The 22,771-nt window shown below is 42.8% G+C and overlaps 4 protein-coding genes across 6 annotated transcripts; 1 reads left to right on the top strand and 3 right to left on the bottom strand.

Annotated features, from left to right (window-relative positions):
- Positions 1 to 1,007: 1,007 nt before the first annotated feature.
- On the bottom strand, positions 1,008 to 4,448 carry LOC115686479 (phosphatidylglycerophosphate phosphatase PTPMT1). Its single transcript, XM_030611792.2, has 6 exons — positions 3,823 to 4,448; positions 3,082 to 3,204; positions 2,814 to 2,907; positions 2,308 to 2,390; positions 2,131 to 2,220; positions 1,008 to 1,657 (listed from the first exon to the last, which is right to left on the bottom strand). The coding sequence occupies exons 1-6, from the start codon at positions 4,075 to 4,077 to the stop codon at positions 1,268 to 1,270; spliced, it is 1,035 nt and encodes a 344-aa protein (XP_030467652.1). The 5' UTR covers positions 4,078 to 4,448; the 3' UTR covers positions 1,008 to 1,267.
- A 2,094-nt stretch (positions 4,449 to 6,542) lies between these two features.
- On the bottom strand, positions 6,543 to 10,820 carry LOC115686516 (pentatricopeptide repeat-containing protein At5g47360). Of its 3 annotated transcripts, XM_056304543.1 has the most exons (3): positions 10,194 to 10,820; positions 8,650 to 10,076; positions 6,543 to 6,919 (listed from the first exon to the last, which is right to left on the bottom strand). In XM_056304543.1, exons 1-2 carry the CDS (start codon positions 10,394 to 10,396, stop codon positions 8,969 to 8,971), a joined length of 1,311 nt encoding a protein of 436 aa, XP_056160518.1. In that variant the 5' UTR covers positions 10,397 to 10,820; the 3' UTR covers positions 6,543 to 6,919; positions 8,650 to 8,968. The 3 variants fall into 3 exon arrangements, with proteins under 3 accessions (XP_056160518.1, XP_030467705.2, XP_056160517.1); XM_030611845.2 differs by having other exon boundaries at positions 8,650 to 10,820; XM_056304542.1 differs by having other exon boundaries at positions 6,543 to 6,900; positions 8,650 to 10,820.
- Positions 10,821 to 16,536: 5,716 nt separating this feature from the next.
- On the top strand, positions 16,537 to 18,746 carry LOC115686530 (uncharacterized). The gene has a single exon (XM_030611865.2). The coding sequence runs from the start codon at positions 16,616 to 16,618 to the stop codon at positions 18,518 to 18,520; it is 1,905 nt and encodes a 634-aa protein (XP_030467725.2). The 5' UTR covers positions 16,537 to 16,615; the 3' UTR covers positions 18,521 to 18,746.
- A 1,157-nt stretch (positions 18,747 to 19,903) lies between these two features.
- LOC115686540 (homeobox-leucine zipper protein HAT4-like) lies at positions 19,904 to 22,561 on the bottom strand. Its single transcript, XM_030611876.2, has 4 exons — positions 22,170 to 22,561; positions 21,466 to 21,785; positions 20,710 to 20,789; positions 19,904 to 20,593 (listed from the first exon to the last, which is right to left on the bottom strand). The coding sequence occupies exons 1-4, from the start codon at positions 22,354 to 22,356 to the stop codon at positions 20,032 to 20,034; spliced, it is 1,149 nt and encodes a 382-aa protein (XP_030467736.2). The 5' UTR covers positions 22,357 to 22,561; the 3' UTR covers positions 19,904 to 20,031.
- Between the last annotated feature and the right edge of the window lie 210 nt (positions 22,562 to 22,771).

Below are 22,771 nucleotides of genomic sequence, written 5' to 3'. Positions count from 1 at the left end.
GCCGCGGCGAGGGCGAGCCTCGCCATGGTCGGGCGAGGCCCGACCTCGCCGGATCCGGCGAGGTCGAGCGTTCGCCGATCCGGCGAGGTCGAGCGTTCGCCGGATCCGGCGAGGTCGGGCCTCGCCGACCATGGCGAGGCTCGCCCTCGCCGCGGCCTCCGGCGAGGGCTCGAGCCTCGCCCGACCAAGGCGAGGCTCGCCCTCGCCGGCCTCGGCCTCGGCCGCCGCTGCACCGGCGACCGGCCGAGTAAGGAGGAAGACAACCAAAAAAAAAAGTGGAAAAAAAAAAAAAAAAAAAAAAAAAAAAAAAATTCAAAAAAATATTTAAAAAATATTAAAATTGTCCACGTCGGCTCCGGTGACCAGCCGCCGGCCGGCAGGCGTCCACGTAGGCAAATTCCGGTCTAAATTGGCCGGAAGGACTAAATTGGCACAAAAACAAAAGGTTTAGGACTGAATTGGCACCAATTTAAAAGGTTTAGGACTTAATTGGCACCAAAAAAAGATTTAGGACTAAATTGGCATCAATGCAAAAGGTTTAGGACTGAATTGGCACCAAAAAAAGGTTTAGGACTAAATTGGCACTAATGCAAAAGATTTATGACTTTTTTGGCACTTTTCCCAAAGGACTTTAGAGTCCCAATGCTCATTTCAAATGCTGAACCAAACGGAAATTTCGGAAAATCACTTTAGCCCAAAAACCTTCACATTTTTTCAAAGGCATTCCCTCAAAGTCAAACCAAACCGGCGTCATACATTTGAAGGACTTGGTTGCGGTACTGCGACCAACCACACCACCCTTCGGCACAGCAAATACGAATACACTCAAAGCCACAAATTTCTCGTCTCCAGACGAGCAAGGAACCGTCGCAATCCAGCAAAGTTAGAGCAGCTGAGCTTTACTTTATCGAAGGTTTATTTATTTCTCTACTGCCGGAGACTACCGAAACCCTGATATCTACTTCCTTGAGGGAGAATGCCCATAAAACATGGAAGGCGGCCAGGAATGACGACCATGTAAATCATGCACGTTCTATTTGCACATTGCTTTGCGCATAAAGCTCATCTTTCCTTAAGCTTCAATTCAAGAGAAGAGAATATCGACTTTACATTGAAAGGGGGCAAAGTAGGAAAATGAAAAGAGATCACAACTCTGCCTAGTGAAGTATTCCTTATTTATCGACGCATGTACCAACCAGCAGAGGAAATTTCACTTAAGAGGGTAGAAAGGCGCCTTGTTTCTGTCATCATGCCGTAGAATCACTTCTTAGTAGACATGAATGTCCACACTAATGCCACTGAGATGATTACTCCCGATCGCACAGCCACTGTCCGTAACCAGCTGCTCTCCAGGAACCTTCTCCTCTGCACGGTACCGTAGCCACAGGCACGATATCCTCGCTAGTGCCGCTTGACCAGCATAGCGAACCCGGTAGACAACTCTCAGATCTGCCCATATCTCCGATTTAACGTCACCACATTCAAGAGAGGGATCGTATCCAACAAGATCTGATTCGGATACCACAACTACAGAGCCATCATCAAATGGCAACCTTTCTCGTTGGATCTTTACCACATTGGTTTTGAAAACTAGATCAGACAGGTGACTGCAAAGGTCAACTTTCTTCACCTTCAGATAATAGAATTGCTGAACAGCCTGCATTACATTTCATAAATATTAGCATTACATGTATACCTCTACTTGCTAGCTTAATCTTTTAGATGGGTGGCACTTATCCCCCTATATTCAGCATCATATCAATGCAAAATCTAATTGGCCTGGTGCTCACCTCTGCAAATCCTAACTCCTCAAACCCCAACCACCCCCCCCCCCCCCCCCAACCAAAGGAAAAAAAAACAACCAAGTTGCATCTAAAAAAAGAAACATGTTTTTAGCTTTAGGATACCCCAGTTGGACTAGTATTAAGAGCGTTCAAAATTCCACCTACACCTTTATTTGCTAAATTAAGCTTACAGGTAAGCTGGCAGTATAAACAACAAAGAATAACTAGTTTTTTGGAGAGCCCGGCTACATGAACCCTTCCTTCAATATGATTCCTTTTCACGCAAAAAGATGGAGTTCTACATGAGACGTCAATAATGAAAAACTCGCCCAACTTGGTATAATACCTGCCACTGAGATGTGGCTAGAAGCACCCTTGGTCGGATCGACTTCACATAGCCATATGCAGCATCGGGGGTCATATCCTTGTGTTGCACCTATGAGAAAGAGAAAGAGAAAGAGAAAGCTCGGTAAAGGCAAAAACTTTTCAAATATTTCAAGGCATATAAATTTGGTATACGCACCAGGTAGCATATCACAATGGTCGTACTACGGCCCCGGCCGGCTTTACAGTGAACATATGTAGTTCGTCCGCATGATGCATTTTCTTCAACAGAGCATCGAGAATAACACAAATAACTAAATAATTTTTCTTCGACAAGAAAAGCACAAATTTGAATCAAAAGATAGGCCTTCATATGCATCAAAGAAAATTTTTATTCTCAATTCCTCTTAAAAAGCTCAGAATCTTCAATCGCTTTCACTGATATTAATCTTAGCATTTCCATTGTAAGCAAAAGAAAGATATAAAACTGGAGGAATTCAAGATCTGCAAATTGCCCAATATCCTTCTTTAACTTATGGAAAAGGACAATCAAGACGCGAAGAGATCCAACAAAATACATAGTCAATGCTTTGGTTTTCTAACTAAAAATGGTATGCCTCATACGTTTAGTGCACAAACTTTTTTCAATATCCATTGTTGCAGCAATACAGCAAACAAGCACGATACGTCTCAAGAAATGCTTACTGTGAATAAACTCTACAGCTCGGCATATAGAGTGCAGGGACGGAGCAAAGCAATAGTCTCTTGTAGGAATCACCAGATGATTGATGCCATAAGCCTATGAAAAAGAAAATTCTAAACGAAATTATTACCGTAAGACGATTTTGCAAAAAACTAAATAACAGAGTGAAGATCTTTCAATAAAAGAATGACATTAAAAGGACTTAGCCTTCGCTCTTACGATTCCCAGCGGATAAGGAAGCCACAGCATGTATGCAAAAGTTATACTCACCTTATAGAGTGCTGTTGGAACCAAAGTTTCATAAGGCTCGTTCAGAGTAACCACTCCATCGACACCAAGCTTCTTTAGGCATGGAACATCAGAAGGAAATGGAACAGCACCCAACAGTATAAACTGAAACAAGAAGATGTGAATAACCAAGAAAAGAATTGCTTGAGCCTGATAAAGACAATTCTTATGTATAATCAATCCATCGAGAAATGGAGCCTTCCAGATCAATACTATTGTTGATAATATAGGCACGAAAAGAAAGGACACTGATCTGCCTTCACTGACGTTATGATACATTCTAAACAGCATATGATGGTAAGCCATTGTACGATCGATTTATCCATGATTAGTTCAGTAGAATCCCTATTTTGCAATCATATTTCTCTCAAAAAACAAACTGTGCGGAAGCTAGCTCTGCGTTTATGCGTATGCGCGCAGGCGCGTCATAAGCACAATCTAAGCCAATACACCAACTTTTTTCAATTGTTCACATCTTAAACAGTCCCTGCTGTCAACTCGTGCACAACAAGATACTAATCCGCCAAGATGAGCAACACTGCAGCAAAATTATCCACCATAGTGGTGATGACATGCATCATGCTGAAGCTCAAATAAAACCGCGGGTGCTCAACGGTACCAACCACGGCACACACAGAGGGCGTTCCCTGGCCCATAACAGTAAAACGCCAATCAAACAAGAAAAGAAAATCCGAAAGTCCACAACAAAAAAATTTTGTATACCTCACCGATACGGTCCCACCACCTGAATTCGACCTGAATCCTATTCCTCACGACGTTGTAAAGCAGGGTCGGATAGAACAACGCGCGAGCGCCAGCTCCGATCACCGCCCTCTTCACGTGAATCGGCACGACGCTCTCGTTTCCACTACTCCCCAGAACGATCTCGCCGTCGGCACACGACCCCTCCTCTCCACCCACACCGGCACCACCGACCCCGACCTCTCCGCCTCCTCCTTCCAGTTCCTCAATATACATAGCCCCAATCGACAAAACCAAACCAAATCAAATCAAAAAAAAAAAAAATCCCCAAAAACCTCCCCCACAACACGCAAAGCAAAATCGCTAATTCCCCGAGATCCAATCTAGGTCACCGCCCTGCGAAGGAACCAGCGGCCGAACATCGAGCGATGGATGCTTAGAGCGCGATTACTCCGCGAGATCACCATGAAAGAGGGACCGATCGGGGACCGATGATCGCGAGGCGAGGGAGCCTAACCAAGCCTTCCGAAGCGCAGATCGCAGGGGCGAACGGCGAAATCGAAGATCCAGCAGCGATTCGATCGCGATCGAAACCAAACCTGCACCTCGCTAACCCCTCTTCTTCTTCGTTGGAGTTTCTTCTGGTTTTGTCGATTTTACCTTGAATGATCGGCAAGGGGAATAACACGAATCCTACTCCACCTTGTTTTGCTCTAACAACTTCTAGAGAGAGAGAGAGAGAGGATGGGAGGGCGTACGGATAACGCTACCGATTGGTTAGGAAGGACATGGGTGAAAGGCGTGGTGAGTAGATGCCACGTGGGAAGCAGATGGAGGGATGATGGGAAGCTTAGAGTGGGGCCCGCCTGGGTGTTCGCGCCTTGTGTAATACCTTGGCGGGGGTCAATATGCTCCTTCTTTTTTTTAAAATAAATAATATATATCTATATATGTATATACACGCACTCCTCCTTTATCTTTCGACAAAATGTATTTTTTTTTTTAATTATTTTTTATTTTTCGCAAATGATACGGGCCATGTTCAACTTCAAAATGTTGACTAACCCATAAGACCACATATTTTCTGCGATAGATCACTTAATAATATTGTTTAGAAAAGCTACTCGAATCGAGTTTTACATGTTTTTTTTTTAAATCGTGCCATGACCGGTGCAACATGCGACGTTTGAGTTGAAAATTCGACCTTGAATTTCTTTGTCAAGATGGGGAAAAAAGAAAGATATGCCTTGTACGATTAATAAAAATTCACGACTATTTTCTATAATATTGTCAATATGGCGTAAGAAATACGGTGTACTTGGAATTAAATATAGTCGGCCTCTAAATTTAAACATACAAAACAAAATGCTACAATTAGGACATACGCCAACACCAACACTAATCGGATTCTTTGCACATTTTTGCCAAGATAAATATACTTCATATGCCTTCCAAAAAGTATAATTTTCGTTCCTAAGAATAGATTTGACTAATTCATAATTCGGGATCAATCAAACTTGATTTTTATTTTTAGCATAATATAGTATAACTCGCGATTTTTTTCGGATTTTGCGACCTCTCTTAGTTCATGCACCAAATTCCATTTTTGGACTTGGATTTTATCTAGGGACAGTAATCTAAAAACTCAATTAGAGCCCACCTAACTACAAAAAAGGAAAATAATATATATAGAGAGAGGACCCACTCAGTTAAACACCAAGTTCATGTATTTATGACGTGTATTTGACGTCATCCCCTCGCAAGAACTGAAAAGCACGCGTGCGATCTGAATTTGCCAATTTCCTCGTTAACCCACAATTGTTCACCCATCAATTTGTCCTGACACCGTCCCACTATCTATCAATCCTCCACGTTTCTCATCAATTACTCGATTAACTTATTATGCATTTATTTCACAAAAAAATAATAACTTAAAAATAATTTTTAAAAATAATCGCTTGTATAACTTACAAAAATGAATAAACAAAAACATTTTCATCATCCATGAAAATATTTAAATACAAATTGTTGCCGATATTAATCTTATCTCTGCATGGTGCAAATTCAGAAATTGACTTTGGTTACGTTTAAATGAGTGAAATGAAAATATCCCAATTTCGAATTCAAATATGTTCTAAAAAGTGTCTGAAATTACCCAATTTATATGAACCACATCTGTTTTTTCTAGCACAATCTTGCATCTTAGGAGGAATATGCTGGTGCAGAGGACAAGGGCATCTCAACCAAGAGAAAGTGAAGAGCATTCTCCATATGCAGAGAACACGGGGAATGCAGAATGGGACCATTCAGATTCTTGAATATGCCATCAGGTTACATACAAACAAGAAGCATATTCTCCTCTAGCAGCACTTCCAGGGGCGCGTTCTGAGGGACTAATCTCCAATCGTAGCACGTCGCTTTCGCGTAGACTTTATCGTAGCTCTCTCATACAATGTGTTCTTATAAAAAAAAAATCGAAAAATCGAGCCCGAGATTTTACTTCCAGAACCATAGGTGCAGAAAGTGGCCCGATGTCTACCATTCTCTGGCTACTTACATAAAAGTTTCTAAAGGTGCCTACTTTGGTGTGATGATGTATGCGGATCAGTAGAGCCGCCCGTTCCTTCACAGCCAGGAATGAAGAGTAACTGCTGCACCAAAAAGTCAAAGCAGAGGCAAATAGTCAATAGGAAATTCATGCTTCCAAGTTCAACTTTACATCATCAAATGACTGTATAGAGAGAGAGAGAGAGAGCATTTATTAAGCAAATGGGTCATCAATGTTTTGTTGCAACAACCCACTAAACACCCCTTTCAAGCTGTAACTATCGTGTGGTCCTTTTTATATTAGTCAAAGATCACTCAATAGATGAATGGTTGCAAATTTTGATTAAGACAATAAACACTCAACCACTACCTGCATCTCTTTGGATATCCACCAACCAATGAACAAAGAAGGTGCCAAGAACCAACAGGGACAAAGATCCAATCCCATACCTGCTTGTCACAAGTTCATCGATGGCCAATCTCACGAATCGTCATACATGTGCTGTCCGAGGAGTCCAGAGTGAGCGGAAATTTTCCTCAGCGGGACACGATCTGCATAGCACACGAATTCCTACATGGAGAACGAAATTGAAGCACTAACTGAATATCGCATGTACAGAATTAACTTCTCAGGCCAGAAGGGATTGAATGGGCAGAGATTGTAAGAGCGAGGATAATAATCAAGTCCACAAGAGAATACATGTATCTGTTAGCTAACAAAATCTGCTTGTACAGTTTGGATTGGCTCAAGGAATTTCATTTTATTTTATTTTTTGGTCGAAGGCTCCAAGAATTCAAAAGCAATAGATTGAACATCTACGATTTTACAGTATTGCAATGAGTTAGACGTGTGAATTCGTCTTTGTATTGAGTTAGATGTGTCGCAGCATATTAAATACTACAAAAACTCATGATAAGATGTTAGGAGGGCATTAATAAAGCTTGAAGCAGCAAGAAAACGAAAAAACAAAGCACAAAAGCCTTCTCTGCAAAATTAAGAATCGGCACAAAATCCTAAATGGTCCTCAGAATTATCCCAAACAAGTTGTTATCAGGGTGTAATCCATGTCGGAACCATCGAAGTCAGCAAATAAAGGATGTGAAAACTACGAACATTTATCCATGATCAAATAGCAGAAAAAAAATTCAGGTTAGCAAAGACTAAACCAGACATTTGTTTACCACTAAAGAAAGAAAAAGTGCTTCTTTGTTGAATAGTACAAACTGAGCAAGGCTAAACCAAATATTTCTCCATGTGTTTAAACATGAGTACAAAAACATGGCCTGTTTCAATATGAAGCAGCATGTCGACATGATTACTAAGATGACCAAGGCAAGGGCAATTAGCTTCCAATCAAAATAGCCCCATCCTCAAGTGCGAGGACGAGTGACCAGGAACCTTATCCTCTAAGATAAGATTATTAAATCAAGTGCCCTTCTGACGCCAGCAAGAGGAGTCACTTCAATGAGGTTGAGTGGATGCTTGGTGTTACTTTTGCTTTCCATTTTTTGGTTTTTTTTTTTTTTCCTAAATTTTAAAGTTTGAAATAGGACTTTTGTTTAATGGTGTGCACCCTTAGACAATATCATTTTAAGTCGGCTTAAATTTTTTCACAATTTTTCAAATTTTAAATTGATTTTTTGGCTTTGGCAATACATTCAAACCGGGCTTTCTGGTTTTGAAAACCACACCAAACAAACGCCTTGCAATTTTGTTCTGTGTATCTCATAGAATAGATGGCAACTTATAAACTACAGCAATATCCTAGAAAAGGAATGCATCTAGGCCCTAGACCATTAACATCTACATGAAACAACACAGGATCCAAAATTAAGATATCAGTCATCATGTATGTGTCTAATATGTTTTTGCAAAACCAAAGGCCAGAAGAGAATTTTCAGCTCTAGCTCACAAAGATGGCCCCAGCAATAAGAAAAATGCTACAGAACAAGAAAAAACTATATCAGTATATAAAAACGCATGCTGATGTGCATGAAAACTACTTTCAAATTCTAAGTGTGTTCTCATTTTCCTTTCACAACGCACCTACATCAAATAGGAACTTAAAAAGGCACTTTTAAACCTCTTAAGAGTCAGCATAAACTTCATCAGGGAACACATCCCTCCACCTTGCTTACACCAAACCATACACCTCCAAACAAGACAAACTCCTATTCATGATTAGCGACAATCACACCAGTCCCGCAACCACAGCAAAAACACAAAAAAATCAATAAGTTAACAAAAGCGATGCAAGCTGGGTAAATTCTCCAAGGATTCAAGGAAAGCAATCACCATACCAGCAGTCAGAGTCAAGAAAAGTTGCAATTGGCCGATACTTGAACTCTGAAAGGTTCAAGAACGTTTGCTCCGAAATACTCGGCAAAAAGGCTGATAAGTAACACACAGAACTATCATCAATAGGAGCTTGAACTGCCAGGAAGCATAAACATATGAAAGGAATGTTACAATAGTCAGTTCCATGGTCTGCAAACATCTTCCGGACTTTTTAATCCCATTCTACACACAATTAGACAGCTACTCGCCCAGTCCTTGTGCACCTTCGTAACAAGCAATCTAATTTAGCATTTAATTTGCTTGACTTCCTCTTCTGCAAGATCACCTGAATCTCTCACTCAAGAGAGATACAAGCTCGTTGTCACCACATTTCTTCAGATGTTCAACTATGTCATCAGCATATAAAGTTCGCAGGCGTACACCTTTATCAAACATCATCCTCATAACCTTGGCAGCCTCAATCATATGGTCATGCAGACAAAGCCGGTGTAAGAGAACCGAATAGACATCAGAATCAATTGAAAGTAAGCACCCCATTTTCTCAATATCATCAAAAAATTGAAGTCCGTCCAACACCCTCCCCTCAGTACAAAGCTCCTTTATGATAAGGCTAGAAGCCAAACTATCAGGTTTCAACCCAAAATCCAACAATCTTTTAAAAAGCATTACCGCCTCATCGAAAAATTTATATCTCATCAAAGACACCACCATAGAACTATAACAATCCCCATTTGGAACAGAACCTTCTGAGACAACTTTATCAATCAACTTATAAGCCTCCTCCAATTGGCCTTTCTTGCAAAGGCCCTCAAGTAGGGCAGCAACTGTAACCCTATTAGGGGTGCAACCATAAGCTATCATTCTATCCAATATTCCCAGTGCCTCCATTGTCAAACCGCTGTTAGAAAGGCTCTGAATAACTGAAGTATAAGTAACCACATTTGGACTACAAGCACCGCCATCTTTCTCCATCTCCGTCAACAATTCCATTGTCCTATCCATGTTCCCATTCCTACACACACCATCAAGGAGAGCCGAGTAAACAACCACGTTCGGCACACAGCCATGTCCCCTCATTAGCTTGATCAACTGGTAAGCATTTTCCAACCTACCCACATTGCAAAACCCTTTAACCATCTCCACAAAGGTGATCATATCAGGGTATAGACCGACCTCGCTCATCTCTCTCATCAATTTCTCTGCACTATCCATATCCTCCTTTTGACAGAACAACCTAATAACAATATTGTAAGCCGCCGTATCGGCCCTCAGATTGAATTCGGGCATCTTTCTGAGCACCCATAAGGCTTCATCAGCAAGCTTAGCTTCCTTGCACAGATTCAAAACTACCTTAACGGCCTTGACACTAACTAGACACTCCTCAACACCGTAAGACTCGATAACATCCCGAATGACTCGTGGGTTTCGTCTAATTTCAAAGATTTCACAAGCTTTAGCATACACGTAAGAGCTGTGCCTGTAACTAGGCTGAAGACCAGACCATACGAAGAACCTGAGACCCAAAAGAGATTGATCAGTGGAGCACCTGGTTAAGACTTCACTGACGCACGAAGAGTCGAGATGAGCTCGGACAGTGGCTAGGGCTTTCTCAATGTTGCCCCCATTTTGCTGAACGCAAGAGTAAAATTTCTCAGCAGGAGAGGTTGCAGACGAGTGCAAGGTCGAAAATTTGTGAAATTCGGAGGTGATTGAGACCGAAATCACGCGAGCAATGGACGAGCGCAACATGGGTCGTGTAGAAATTTGGATTTTTCCGTTGCCGCCGCGAGGCAAGGTTGCAGATTGATTGGGTCCAAGTTACGACCTTTTGTTCGTTTGGTGCTCGCAATAGCGGCGGAGAGCGCAGGTTCCTCGGCTTTTGATCCTAAGGGCACGGCGCTCCCTCCTCCGTCGGTCCAGCAAATCAAAAATCTAGCCGGGCACGTAGCTGAATTTCGGGCTTGCAATGAATCCGTGTACTCTCAAACCAACATCAGAGAATCTGTTCAAGCGAAAAAATGATACCTGAACCCACCTGCCCTCTATGTCGTAAATGCTATGAAACAATTGAGCATGTATTACTGCTGGTACGCGAGTGGGACTCGGGAGGTCCGGAAAAAATCCAATTTTGAATATCAGAGTTTCGGACCAGGGACTTATAGTCGCCTAAAATTGAGTGGTTCTTGCAGAGAGAAAAGCCCAAAGGAAACTCACCTTCCGTGGATCTGATAGCAAGGGTCCTCTGGAACCTACAGAAAGCGCGGAAATCACTTCGTTTTCCGGCACCAGGAGCCTGAGCAGACCGAGACCCACGCGTGCCTCGAAGCGCTCCGCCTCTTCATGGATCGATCATGATCTGTGCTCGTGGGAAGTAGCTCCACTTATCACCGAATGCCATCAATTGAATGGGCCGGTGTAAGCATCTCCGAGTGGCCCATTGTGGAAGAGAAGAGAAGAGAACCAAGGGGCTGATTGGGTTGCCAAAAAGACCCGCGAAAGAATTTACCTTGTGTAGCTACCGATTCAGGCGGCTTCGGCCTCCGATTGTCCCGTGTTGTGCTGTTTTGCTTGTTTTGCTCCGGTTCTTGGAGCTCTGACCTTGGCCGTCGAGTTTGCCGTCCGTGGTCCGGCGCGACTGGATCTTCCGGTGACCGCCCACCGCGCTCGCGAGGCTTCCTGCGAGGGAAGAAAAACTGCGTGTTTGAAGAAGCGGAGCACAAAGGGAAGGGACTGATGGACTGGGCCGGGCTAGTAATTGGGCCCTACTGTGCACGGCCCATGACCATAGCTGTTGTCGGGCCCAGCCCAGCCCGGCACGTTCCTCACCCCCTATACCTCGAATAATATAAGGAAATAAAATGAGAATCTGTTTTTTGGAGTACTTTCTTATTTGTTTTTTTGGATGGCCACAAAAGGATCCTTTCCTAACAAGTCTTATTCAAATATTTTGTCGAAATAAAAATAATGTTGTATATAAAATTTGCGAAAATTTTTTTAGGTTTTCTTGAAATGTTAATATATACTTCTATTAGCTTTAAAATCCGTCAACCTGATAAACATTTTCTTCAAGCATCGCAAGTGTTATTGATAATGATGGTATAAAGAAGTCATGTGGTCTAATTCTCAAACAGTTGATGCCGTTCAATTAATTCAAATTATTAATGAGTGATTCGATATTGATATTTGATCAATTAGTATAGGTGAGACGATAATTTTCATATTTGAGATTTATCCTTAAAAAAGAGGAATATCTATTTGTTGGAGACAGTATTTCCTTTTGAGGAATTGGGACAATAGTGTGCGATGAAAACAATTAATTACACCGAAATGCATGATTTCTCATATTTGGGACAATAGTAGTAAGATTTGAGAAATCGTGCATTTCCTACATCATCATCATGTGATTGATCAATTATGCACTTGTAACTCCCTTATTTTTCCGCTAAGGTGTGTGATGTACATTCCTTGAAGGCCATTATTTCAGCAACTTTGGAAAAATAACATTTGGAGAACGGCAACCAACTTTATTTCCCATATTTTCAAGGTCTTGTAAATGTCATTATTGCATTTCTTAGTTCGTAACTCTTTATGAGTCTTAATTGTGATGAAGGTTTCAAGAGTCAAAATTCTAGTTCCCAGTTTCTAGTAAATTAGTTTTGTCTTTCCAACAAGTCTAGAAAATTACTCATGCTTAGAGGGTCGTTCCATGCTCATCTATATAAGTATGCTATGATGAATAAAATTTCAGACTTGGTTGATTCATTACTTATTCGAGCCTTTGACTTGAGAACAATAAGTTTTTTTTTTGTTTTGCTCTTGTCCCTTAGGTATATTATCTTCTAGTGGTGACTAACGTAACAAAAAGTTTTCACTTGTATTACCTCCTGCTTCTCTACGCTCTCTCCGGCGTTAGCACAATCTATTTTTTAAGGCAAGTGCTTGGTTAATGCTATAGAATTCTATAAATTGTGTGTACCATTAGAATAGTTAGAATTAAATGTGCACGACAAGCTCTCGATCACTTTTCTTACTGGCATTACCTACGTGGACTTAAATCTTATAAATTTAGGAGGAAAACATTGGTCAAGAAACCAAAGAGAAGATTGATTGGTGAACATTCCTTATATTGTAATTTTCTTTGATTCACACGCCCACGCGATAAATCGAAATAATATATTTCTACTTTAAATAAATTCCATACGAATAATTGCGAGAGTTAGAATATACACACACACGCTCCTGCGCAACGAGCCGGGCACATGACTAGTGTGAAAAAGATAATTTAAGATAGTATTTTGTCTACGCAAAAGGTCTTTCTTAAAACTTGATATGATCTGAGATGTCATCCATTAGAGCTCCCATTGATCAACTTATAAAGGACATCGCAACTTTCTCTCCGTCTCATCACGTTCATACGTGTGAAATCCACCAAGACCGAACAAGGCGTGCCAAAAGATTTAAAAGCAATTCGGGGCAAGTACAATTAGCTTGTCCACTAATTGAATATTGATTGTACCATACTTTAAGAAAGCATTATCTTGGAAATGCGTATCGATGACGATACTTGCATCGAAACCCCAACCAATCAACTTAATCAGGAACACATTTTCCTTCAAAAAACGAACACGATTTCCATCTTCGGCGTGTAAACCCATCTCATCGCATGCGTGCTCAATACAATCTTGGAGCAGAATCGACGTCTTTCAGATCTATAAGCGATTTTCGACCCAAAAAAAAAAAAGATGCATAAGCGATAAGCGATTAACCTTAAACAGGGACTTAATTAGTGGGGACTTTGGAAAAGGTTCGTTCTAACAGAATAATTAATGATGAAATGGGTGGGGGGGTGTGAGGAATCAGATCCGTTGTGTCAACAAGTCTTTCTGACGCAACGCTTTCGGCCACAAAAACGCTTTGGCAAAAGCGGAGATACCTTATCATCCAGCTTAAGCTGATGGCATTCCAGCACTGCAGCGAACGTGATTAGGATAAACAGTAGTCGCTGAAATCGTCTGACTTGTACATCGTCTTTTACCGTTGATTGACTTGGTCCAGCGGTTTGAATAAGAGATCCGTGCATGTGCATGGATAAGGGCGTACCACGCGTTCCATTCCGCTTGAAAATGACTTCATATCGTGGGGTGATTATTCGAGTTTTTGGTTCGTATTTTATCCTATTCATGAATGCGACGTAGAACTTAACCGGGGATTTATTTATTTAAAAGGGTAAAAGCCAATAAAAACTTCAAACTATACTCAGTAGTATGACATATTTACCTTAAATTTCTTTTTATAGTGACACAAAAAATTTCAAATTTATACCCGTACGACACGTTTACCCTCCACCAAGATTCTGTCAATGAGTACCTTTAAAAATCCGTTTACATGGACATTGGGAAGCAAAGGGTGTTGGCATGGCACCCATGTGGCTTAAGTGAAATAAAAACGACGTTATTTTAGCTAAAAAACCATCTAATAAAACCTTGATAGAGGATAAATCTATATAGGTACAAGTTTAGAGTTTTTATATCACCAAAAAAATTTTAAGGTAAATGTGTTTTAGTAAGCATAGTTTAGGATTTTATTATCACAAAAAAAGCTTGGGACAAATTTGTCACAATTGGCATAGTTTGGGATTTTTTGTGATTTTTTCCCTAAATTTTATTATCAAATGAAGTAGGGCATTGGTTAGTGAATGAAAACAGTATTTGGTCAAAAAAATTTTAAAAATTAAGGCTCCATTCATAAAATATATAGACAAAAATTATTGTTAGTAATGAAAATATTTTTTAATGATTAATTTTTCAAGTGATACAAATAATTATTTTTAGGATTTTTTTTTCCAAAAATCACCTATTTTTTCGTGAAACAGATGATGTCTAGAGTCTTTTTTTTTTGTCAGAGTCTAGAGTTTACATTAGGGATAAGTGTATTAAAAGTCTTTTACAAAAAGGGAAATCAACTTTTAAAACTTATCAAATTGGTGCAATCAAGTCATTCCATCAATTTCGTCTAATTTGGCTAATGGAAAGTACTGACGTGGCTTTTTTTATTAATTTCACTCTCCTACGCAGCGCTAACATGGTTGAAACATGAAAGATAAGACTACAACGAAGTCATTTTGATCCAAATATGATTTTTCAAACTAAATTTTAAAAAAATTAAAAAAGAGAGAATGTAGGAGACAAAACGGCGACCGCCGCCACCGCACCATCGCCGGCGATGGTGACCAACAGTGGCAAGGGCCCTACAGACCAATAGAGGTATTTTTCTTGATAAATTTTAAGACTTTCAGTATATTTTACGGTACGAGACCAATAGAAGCATTTTTCTTCACTTGATAGCTTTACACGTAGGGAACAAAGATAGCTTTACACGTGAATTCTTTTGGGAGCGTCTTTTTTTTTTAACCCCACGAGCCACCGAAATCGATTTCCGGAATTTACGGGAGTGTTTGTGTGCAATTTTTTTAGTAAAACGTGAAGTGGGGACAAGTGGAGCAAAAGCACAAAAGCTCTACTTTTCTAAATTTCGTTTTCCTTGGGCGATAACCGGTTCTTTATGCTGCAAGCATATACCTCACCGTGTAAACACGACCGCGCCATCGAAATGGAACGCGGATGGTAAGGGATCATTCGACGGAGCGTACAGACGGCGACCGAATCATACACCGGGCATATGTATATTGCGCTCGAAGAAAAAGAAAGGAGAATAGATACAGTCGGTCGAGACGCTGCCGGATTTTCAACTCAGAAATTGAAGGTCGCTTGTTTGGATCGTACCGACTGCATACAAACTGCTCTAGATCAGGGCTACCTTGCACTGGCCCAATGCCCGAATTCACACGGTTCATAGATATCACAAAATATTTCACGAGCCTCCAGATAACCGAGTCTCTATCTCTCCCTACCCCTAAGACTATTAGAAATAAGTGCTATTATGTTATACACGATTGGTGGTGTACAAAAGAGCTTTCTCACACAAAAGTTTAGTCGCTGCTTAATTGCTGCAGAAAACCCCTTCAAACGCGTCTCCCTGCCCAAAGAAACCCGTAGAAAACGACCAACTAATCTTTTCTCTTTTCAAATCCAATCCAAAAGAATTTTTAGAGAACCTTGTTATTCATCCATCGATGACTAAACTCGACCCGGAAAGAATGGTGAATTAACAACATTATCAGTGCCAGATAATCGCGAACGAACTGGCGTGGCCCTTAAGAGCATCTTAGGATCGTTTCCATTCGGGGGTAAGACTCGAAAAGAATGGAAGATGAACGCACCCCACCCCGTTAAGAAAAGCATTATCCTCCAAAAGTGGCAGACACTGCAAATTTCAACTGCGCACAACGATGATATTAAAATCTATGTCAGCCGAAGGGAGGGTTTATGACCCTCGAAGGGCAAAGAAAAAAGCTAGCGTACGCAGTCCAAAAGAAGAATCCTGACCACATCCACGCAACCTATATACTCTCATTCCCCCGATTTCTTTTTTGGTTTTTTTCCATGTTGTTCATCACTTGCATTGTCCCCACTCAGATTCCCCCTGGAACCCTTCTTTCTTTTCTTTTTTGGGTTTCGGATTGCATGTTTTTTGCACTTAGACCACGTAAATTGTCGATGATTTGCTTATGGACTATAGAGGTTGCGATAAAACTATAGAGGTTACGATGAAAATATCGTTTTTTTCGAGTGTTTGGGCATTCTTAAGATAAGATAAAGAAAAGAAGAAGAAAGTGTCGGGCCAACATGGCCGTGCAAAGTCGTTTAGAGTGAGGGAGTTTCTACATATTTCCGGTGATCGGATTCTTGAAAGTCGGTGACCGTTGAATAGCAAGAGAATAAATTTTGGTCATTTATTAGAATGTTTGTAAGTTGCTGCCACAAATGGCCAAAAAAACAGATGAAAGATTTCCATGAGTGTTGATTGTTCCCTTTGCTCTCCTGCCAAAAACTTTTCCTCTTCCACTATATGTCCCTCTGTCTCTCTCTCTTTGCTTTCCTCTTTCTCTACTTTTCCTTAACCCTTAAGTCTTCTTTGTCTCTCTGTCTCTCTCTCTCTCTCTTCATCTCCTTCCTCTTCATATTTTTCCAAGCGCTAGAGGTCAAGAAAAGACTCATCATCGGGCACTGCAAATTCATCCCTTCAATGGCTGATGCAGACACTTGCACCAAGAAACATGGCCTGATCTCAGAGCAAAACCCAGCAAGGACAAGTAAGTTCTTCACTCACTTCCTGTACAAAGCCCTCATAGTCGTAGTCTTCCTTGTGATCCTCCCACTATTCCCTTCGCAAGCCCCTGAGTTCATAAACCAGACCGTGCCCAACAGAAGCTGGGAGCTTCTGCACATTGTGTTTGTGGGCATTGCGGTTTCTTACGGCCTCTTTAGCAGGAGATCGAACGATGAGGCTGAGAAAGAAAATGGTCCCTCTAAATTTGATAGTGCGCAGTCCTATGTGTCTAGGTTCCTTCATGTGTCCTCTGTTTTTGATGACGAAGCTGATAGCCCGTCTGGGTCTGATGAGAACAGAGTCCAGACTTGGAGCAGTCAGTATTTTAGGAATGAGCCGATGGTGGTTGTGGCTCCAGAAAGCACTTCTGTTGATGAGCAGATAAGTAAGAGTTCCAGAATCGGCGAAAAGCCGTTGCTCTTGCCCGTTCGGAGCTTAAAGTCGCGGGTCTCAGACGATTCTAGGGATGCTGCTGATGAGCCTAGTGGCATGTCTAACTCGTTCAGTAGGTCTAGTTCCAATTTTGGCTCGAAGAGGGTTTCGAAGAGCTCGATCAAGAAGAGGAATGGGCCACTTGTGGATCTGGATCTCATCGAACCAGAGGAGAATTTTAAGGAAAATAACATCGTCCTGCCGTCGCCGATTCCATGGCGATCGAGATCAGGACGTATGGAAGTGAAGGAGGATATAGACATTCCTTCGATGGAGGAATCCGAGACCAATCTGCTTGAGGCTCGGTCCTTTAGGCCTCAAACATCGCGGTCATCTCGACCCAATTCCGCTACTCCGTCCCCAAAGCTGTCGCCTTCGCCATCCTTATCTTCGCCGAGGAAATTATCTCCATCTCCCTCTCCATCCCCGGAGCCGCAAGCGAAAACTCTGGAGGATTCTGTGAGGAGGAGGAGCTCTCACAAATATTCTTCTCCTCCAGTTCCTCCGCCACCCCCGCCACCACCTCCTATGAATTTCAAGTCATGGTCCATGAAACCGAACTCAAGTTCGAGTTCTCAGGTCAATGGAATTTCATATGAGAAGGACATGAGAAGGAGCTTCTCGAGTGAGTACAAGGACACAAATGGAAGCAACAGGGAAATTCCAATGAGGAAAGCCAATCCGGGGTCCGAAGTGAATTCAAGAGGGCTTGATGATGTTTTGTCGGTGGGAAACTTGAAGAGGACAATAAGAGCCAGCGAAACGGTCTCAGGTACCTGGAAAGGAAGAGACACTGGGGACTATTACCAGAACGAAGCAGCAGAAATGGAATTCGAAGATGATTTGGTGGACCCACCGAGAAGAAAGACCGTGGGATTCAATGAAACTTCGTTCGTGACTGAGAAATGGACCCCCGAGAGCACACCACAGAAGCGGTATTTCTCGGAATTTCCAAAGGAAGGAAGGCCGGAATTTCTTGAGAAGATGATTGTGGAATCAGATGAAGATTCGGAGAGCGAGGAAGGTGCCTTCCAAGGAGCTTCGCACAATGATGAAGTTGAAGCTGATTCGAGCGGCGTCAGCGATGGAGGACCAGATGTGGACAAGAAAGCCGATGAGTTCATAGCTAAATTTAGGGAGCAGATCAGGCTTCAGAGGATTGAGTCGATCAAGAAATCGAGCGCGGCGATCAGTAAGAACTCTTCTAGGTAGATATTAACTTGAGGACCCGTCCACTTGTCGAGGGGTATAATGCAAAGTATTTCAATATCGTTCTCGGATTTTCTTTCCTTTCTCTCTTTCCAACCTCAGTTTTATGTTTGAATTTGCTTATATGCTCTACTTCAAAGGCATGACAGTGATTTGAACTTAGTGTCCAGTGTAGAGAAAAGGATGGTCATGGAATGGAATTATTTCCTTGTCACTGCCGGTTGCGTTAGACAGAGGTCTCGGTTGTGATCTGGCCTTTGCGTGTTAAAGCAGAGCAGTTTCATGGCTGCAGTTGAATTCCTCTGCGCAAAGCAATGCATCTGGTGCAGACATTAGGAAACTTAGTGAGCCAAAGCGAGTGTCTTGTACATTGGCTGATCTTCTCTCATTCCCATGCTCTGATATGCATCAGAAAATCTTCTCTCTGTGCACAAATTGGATGAGCATCATCTTCTTGCTTTGCTTGCATGAAAATATCACGCCAACGATGAGTTTCCAGACTATAATTCGGCATATTTTCAGTCGGTCGCCGGCTTAGACTAGACTTCCCTGGTGTTTTCACGGTAGTAAACTTTGGCATTGGCAATTACCTTGTATACCATATCAAGAAATAGTTCAGGGATAGGATTTAATAGAAGAGTGCTGCCACCGTATGTCCACTGTCTAGATGCATGGCTTGGTTTTTAGAAATGAACCGAAAGATGCTGACCATTTGCAAAACAAAGTACGCACTGATTCTCACGGATACATTTTTGCTTGACCGATTCGCGCACGGATACAAACAGCGTCCGCAGTAGTCGTGATCCACAACTACATTTTAAAAACCGTATGATGGGCTCGAATCAATTTGATTGGTGCGTGGTATACGATTGGAGCGAACAGGTCGAGATAGTTGAAATTTGTATCGAACACGGAGGGCTACAGATCGAGCAGGCCAATGTTGCCTCCCACGATGATTTCTGTATTGTGATTGATTTTGTTTAACACCAGACAATTAGCTCATAAATCAAGGAGAAGCAGACAGACTATGCAAACTTTAACGGGTCTTGTGCACAAAAAACATCAACAAATTTTGTTTCGACTACCATGTCTTGATGAGCACGAAACTACAGTTAATATTTCTCAAAAAAGTCGAAAAGTTATCAAATCAAACCCCATTGGGGATAAACACTCTTTCACTTTCGTCCCTCCAAACAGGGGCGACCCCTATTGTTCAAGATTCGAAATAACAAACGAGTCAAATATCGAACTTAATCTCTCGCTAGATATTCTTCTTCCTTATTTTCCTGGAGCAAAAACAAAAAAAAATTTGTGCAAGATTCACAGTACAAAAAAAAGGGATAATTTTCGAAGCAGACTGAGGTAGGAAAACGACAATCGACCATCTACAAATCTCAAATCAGATGACCAATCATAGGTTAGTAAAATTAATCGAACATCGGATTTTACAATTTTTCTTTTTTTTTTTTAGTTCTTCCTCCCAAATCCTAAACTTTAGGGAAAAGAAAGATGGGTCACGGTACAAAACATCTGTAGACCCTCCAAAATCTCATTTCCGACCAAACCATATCCTTCGAGACCCAAACACTACTACAAATTTGTACAATTCCCCCAACTCCTTTGATGGCGACACGTCCCGGAAATGACCAAAATGCCCCGCAGGGACGGCCACGGCCACGACCCCGACCCCGACCGCCGTGCTCACGAGCAGGAGCGGAGGGCATCGAAGGGGGCGTGGACGTGGGCGTGGGGGCCGGCCGCAGGGGCCCACGGGTTGATGAGGGGCAACGGGCGGGGGTGGGGGTGGGGTGGGGGTGGGGGTGGGGCGGGACGGCGGCGAGGGGGCGGCCGACAGCGGCGACGGCGGCGGAGGAGGGGGGAGGGGCGGCGACGCGCTCGCAGGAGGGGCACATGGTGAGGGTGGTGGGAGGGGAGAGGTGCATGTAGAACTGGGGGGAGAGCTTGAGCGCCCGCAGCTCCTGCACCTCCTTCTGCAGCCGCCGGTTCTCCTCCGTCAGGCTCTCGCAGCACCGCTTCAGGTACTCGCAGTCCACCTCCGTCTGCTTCAGCTTCGTCCTGTCCAAAGGCACAAATGCTCGTTTAGTTTAACTTAATTTATCGTTGACCGAGATGGTCTTTGACTGAGGAGGAGGGAATTCATCGTCATCGTCCGAAGTGACACGTGTCCTCACCTCGCTCTCCGGTTCTGGAACCAGACCTCCACTTGTCTGGGCCGGAGCCCGAGCTGCTTCGCCAGCGCCAGCTTCTGCTTCTGCACGAAACAACCCAAGAAACACGACCGTGAGTTGAGGGAAATGACGAAGATACCCCTATCTGAATACAGGGCACGAAAGTAGCATTTCGCATTTAAGTATGGTTTTAATCCGTTTAAGTTTCGGGCATTTTTAGGATTTGACCCTAGCTGTTATTTTTATTCAACCAAGCCCTCCAACCAAGTTTCGGATCTAAGTCCTATTTTATTCATTCAAATCCTCTAACGAGTGTTTCGTCTACTCGTTGCAATCAACTTTTCCTAGCACTAATTTGGTGCCACCTTAGCGCCTTTGCAGCGTTTTTGGCCACAATGACGACGCCACATCATTGGTTAATCTGACGACTCGGCACGAGCAATTTCACCGATGGATTCGATTGCGCACACATCGAAAAGAGTAAAATGACTTGTACAAAATAAAAACCTAGAGCATCAAATTGCACGACCCAAAAAGAGTTAAGAGGACCAACTTGCGAGAACGCCCAAACTTGAAAGACTAAACTTGTACTTAACCCTAGTATTTTGTTTTCCAGCTCTTTCACGCTCTTTATCTCCGACCAAAAAAAAATTAACCGTTTCATGTGTTTTTTCATTTCTCTTAATCCGATAATAAGATTATTTACATGTTTTCTTTTTCTCCAACGAGCAAATATATGTATATCCGTACGATACTTACGGGATTGAGGGTGTTGTGGTCTTTGAAGCTCTCCTCGAGAATGGCGGACTGGTCCTTGGACAGCCGGAGCTTCTTCCTCGACAGGTCGCCGTCCTCCTCGTCGCTGCCGCCGCCGCGGGAGGACGCCCTCTCGTTGTCGAGGTCGTCGCCGTTGGTCTGGCTCTGGTGATCCCTCTCGCTCCGCTTCCCGCTCACCGTCGACGCCATGCTGTTAGGCGACGACACCCCGGCCTCGTCCTCGCCGTAGTCCGCCGCCGCCGCCGACGGCTCTCTGTTCACGTCGATCCCCCGAAGGAAAGATCGCGTCTCGGAGTTCCGATCTGCGCGCAAGAGGGATTGAGGATTAATATATTAGCGAAGAAAGCGAAGATTTTTTTCCTTCGGATTAGTGGGATCGGTTTGTGGAAAAAGACAAAAGCTCGAAACTTTAGGCCATGAAGTTAGACTTGAGTTCTTCTTTTCTTCCGTATTCATTTGCCTCCTTCCAATCTTCGTCTCAACTGAGGCTAACTAAATTTTACAGTTTCTTCTGTTTGGACTTGAAAAAATGCATTTTTTGTTCGGCCGGCGTTTTGACTACACTGAATTAGTTTATGAAGGAAACGGGTGGCCAAACAGAGCATATGTGCATGTGATTTGGGACCACCAAGAACCCAAAGAAAGATCAGATCTTCGCATGCCAGATTTATGCGCGGCAGCAGTACCTGAAGAAGAAGCGAAGGCGTCGTTGCAAGAGCGCTTCTGAACATTGAACCCAGATTGAGCAGACGAAGCAGAGGACGGGACCAAACAGGGCATGAGGTTCAGCTGCAGAGACTGTCGATGATGGTGGACATGGCTCTGAGGGAAGCTCAGGCTTAAGCTCAAGCCCAGATCGTCCTTCTCTCCCATGACGATGACCCTTGATTACTTGGGTCCAAACGACGGAGAGAAGAGAGGAAGAGAGGCCGCTCTTGGGTTTCTGCTCGAGCTCTTCTTCCTGGGTAAAGCACGGAGCTTTGAATGCCCCTTGGTCCAGAGAGAGAGAGACAGAGAGGTGTGGATGGTGTGAAGAAGAGAGTTTTGGGGGATTAAATAGAGAGAGAAAAGAGAGAGAGACACACAGAGAGAGAGAGAGAGAGAGGGGGGAGAGGACAGCAGGGGAGAGGAAAGCTCAAATGATGAGAAGTGGGTGTCAGGGAAAGGCCCAGTTAATGTCGATCATGAGATGGGCATGTCACGCTTTGCTTCGCCTTCCCCTCCCCTCCCCCGATAACAATAATAATGCCCTGCTCTCTCTTTCTTTACATTGCATCCCCCACTTTGT

This window comes from Syzygium oleosum, unplaced genomic scaffold, assembly GCF_021117445.2.
Source record: "Syzygium oleosum isolate NSW1041296 unplaced genomic scaffold, Sole_v2.1 Sole_v2.32, whole genome shotgun sequence".
Taxonomy (NCBI): domain Eukaryota; kingdom Viridiplantae; phylum Streptophyta; class Magnoliopsida; order Myrtales; family Myrtaceae; genus Syzygium; species Syzygium oleosum.
This window is presented reverse-complemented; position numbering and strand designations above follow the sequence as displayed.